Source organism: Naegleria fowleri, assembly GCF_008403515.1.
Source record: "Naegleria fowleri strain ATCC 30894 chromosome Unknown tig25, whole genome shotgun sequence".
In the NCBI taxonomy this organism is placed as follows: Eukaryota; Heterolobosea; class Eutetramitea; order Acrasida; family Naegleriidae; genus Naegleria; species Naegleria fowleri.
Genome location: NW_025407957.1, coordinates 12,676 through 15,527, shown reverse-complemented (window position 1 = coordinate 15,527; position 2,852 = coordinate 12,676). Strand labels below are relative to the sequence as shown.

Here is a 2,852-nt window from a genome sequence, read left to right as displayed (position 1 = left end):
GCAGAAAGAAGTCACACAAGCTTCATCATCGTCACTTAAAAAATCCTCCTCAAAATCCTATCTCGTCAAAGTCCACTTCGGAGAACCTCTCGATCACGATACTCTTCCAGAATTCATCATTCAAGCAATGGACTTTATATTAAAACATGCCAAAGACATTGAAGGCCTTTTTCGAATTTCCGGTCATGCCGGAGACGTTTTAAAATTAAAATCAAAATTAAATTCAGGAGAAGCTATTGAGTTGAGTGAAATTGAAAATATTCATAATGTGGCATCGTTGGTGAAGATGTATTTTAGGGAATTACCAAATCCGTTGATCAGCTTTGAGTGTTATGACATGTTCATGATTGCAGATTCAATTCCAGATTTCTGCTCGAGATTGGAATGTTTGAAAAAGCTGTTGGCTTATTTGCCACCAACGAATCAAATGTAGGTGGTGTGAGATTATTGATATATTTTGCTTTCATTCAATATATGAACAATGAACTCCATGGATGGAAATATCCAATTGAATATTTAATATTTGGTTATTCATATTTGGTTATTTTATATTTGGTTATTGAACATTTATGTAATGATATTTTCATTTATTAGAATATTGCAACAATTATGTTTATTTTTAAGTGAATTAGCAAAAAACAGTGAAAAGAATCGAATGAATATAGAAAATTTGGCAATTGTCTTTTCTCCAAATATTTTGAGAGCTCCAGACAGTAAACAGAAAGATCCACTTCTCGTGTCACATCCTTTTCTGGAGAGTCAAGAACCATTATCACAAAGCGAGTATGTTTTTTAGACAATTATGAAAAAATTTAATATTATTCAACATTATTATTATTATTATTTCTCACATGTGACACGAATATTCATTTTAACCATAATTCGTATTCGTCACATGTCATTTTATATACTGAACCCACAGAATTTTACAGAGCTACAAATCAGCACAAAGTATTGTCAAATCTCTCATTGAACACGTTGATTACTTTTCAATAGTAACATTATGAACTTTCAGGAATTTATGGAACACAAATCTACCAGTCAAATAAGACAACAAGGATCTGCTTCGTCCACCAATGATCCTCAAACAAGTATAAATCTCACTTCACCTATTCAAATGAAAGTTTCAGAACAAATATTTGGAACGAGCGCTCAAGAAGTGACTTCAAGTGTGAAACTATTAAGCGAAAAAATTACACAACAAATTCAAGATTCCCATCCATTCAAATAATAATTAGCATGTGTGTGAAATGGCTGTTTCAAGTATTCATTCAAATTTGCAAAATGCAATCAAATTTCATGATCAGACGACACTTTTCATCGAACCATTCTTTCATTTTCAAACCGATCTTTCGAAGAATTTTGATCTGGCAATGGAGTCCCTTATGTCTCTGGTAGTGGTGCTGGTGGTGATCATGAAAGCTCTGTTCCACAATCAAAACAAAATTATTAAATTATTAAATTATTAAAAAAAAATTGAAATCAATAAAAAAATATCCACACACACCTCACGCATATTCTGAGAATGCGTTCTCTCTTTTCATCCTTGCTGCCTTGTTGGCAGTTGGACTCGTTATTAATTACAACACTAAATATTCCACTCAGGTATTCGTCATTAGAACCATTTTCAATGCCGTCTTGTTGAGAAATAAATATTTAGGAATGAGTATCGGAAACCCACAAAGTACCATGATGGGAATTACCACTCCGGATTGGAAAGAAGTTTCATTAGAGGCTCAAACTTTCTATAATTTTGTTCGGTTTAATGCTGGAAGAAAACTTGAATCGGACGTTGCCATGAGAGAGGGTATGATATCATTGGCTCCTCCCGTTTCCTATCATAATTCTTTGAGTTTTCAATCAATTCCTGAAATTAGAAATTCAATGTTTGTTCATCTGAGAGATCGTTTCTATTTGGATCAATACTTTGGAAAGGATAAAAGAGGAAAAGTTTTGTTCTTGATTCATGGTGGAGGAGGCTTTGCTGGTAAACCTGGAGGACTTGAACTCGGAAGTATTGTTGAGCATATGCAAACGAGATTTAATAGTTCATTGACTCATATTCTCTCGGTGGGATATCGATTGATGGCTTTAACGGAAGAGGAAAAACACAAGAAGAATGAATTTGCAACAAAATTGAGTGAACAGACGGATGATGTCATTCAAGCTTATCAGTGGCTATTGAAAAAGTTTAATGCGGAGGATATTGTGCTGGTTGGAAGTTCATTTGGTGCTTCTCTTTCAGCAGAGTTTTTGAGAAGAGCTGCTGTGGAGAATCTTCCAATGCCTAAAGCTGCAGTTTTGGTTGGTGGTCCTTATGATTTAACATTGAAATTGGGCACTAGTAGCATGAATGCTAGAAATACTTTGATGAGCACCGATCGAATGATTTCGATAATGCAAAGACTTTTCAAAGAAGAGGAATCTCCACTTGTTACATGGAAGAATGTCAACAAGAGAATTCATGAAACCAATCTTTTAATTATTTATTCCAAGGATGAGGAAGTAACCAAAGACAATGAGGCTTTTATTCAAATTTTGAAGGATATCAAACATCCATCTGTGCAGGTGATTGCTGACAATATGATGATTCATTGTCATCCATTTTTCGAATACTATTTCCCAGAGGCAAAACAAGCCATGAGCAAGATGTTAGACTTTGTGGATTCTCAAAAATAAGAATTCCAGTTCTACTGATAACTGGAGAAATAAATATTGAACTAATTTATTTTAACAACTGTGGCTATTCATCCTGATCGTCCTCGTCCTCTTCTTCTTCATTGTCCTTATCACCCTCATCATCCTCTTCATCCTTATCACTCTCTTTATCCTCTCTATCCTTTTCCTCCCCC

At 34.5% G+C, this 2,852-nt stretch overlaps 2 protein-coding genes across 2 annotated transcripts; both read left to right on the top strand.

Annotated features, from left to right (window-relative positions):
- Positions 1–127: 127 nt before the first annotated feature.
- Positions 128–1,231, top strand: FDP41_001438 (uncharacterized protein; the record flags this gene model as incomplete). Its single annotated transcript, XM_044704522.1, has 3 exons — positions 128–429; positions 595–783; positions 997–1,231. 3 exons carry the CDS (start codon positions 128–130, stop codon positions 1,229–1,231), a joined length of 726 nt encoding a protein of 241 aa, XP_044564234.1.
- Positions 1,232–1,662: 431 nt separating this feature from the next.
- Positions 1,663–2,679, top strand: FDP41_001437 (uncharacterized protein; the record flags this gene model as incomplete). Its single annotated transcript, XM_044704521.1, has 1 exon — positions 1,663–2,679. One exon carries the CDS (start codon positions 1,663–1,665, stop codon positions 2,677–2,679), a length of 1,017 nt encoding a protein of 338 aa, XP_044564233.1.
- Positions 2,680–2,852: the final 173 nt, after the last annotated feature.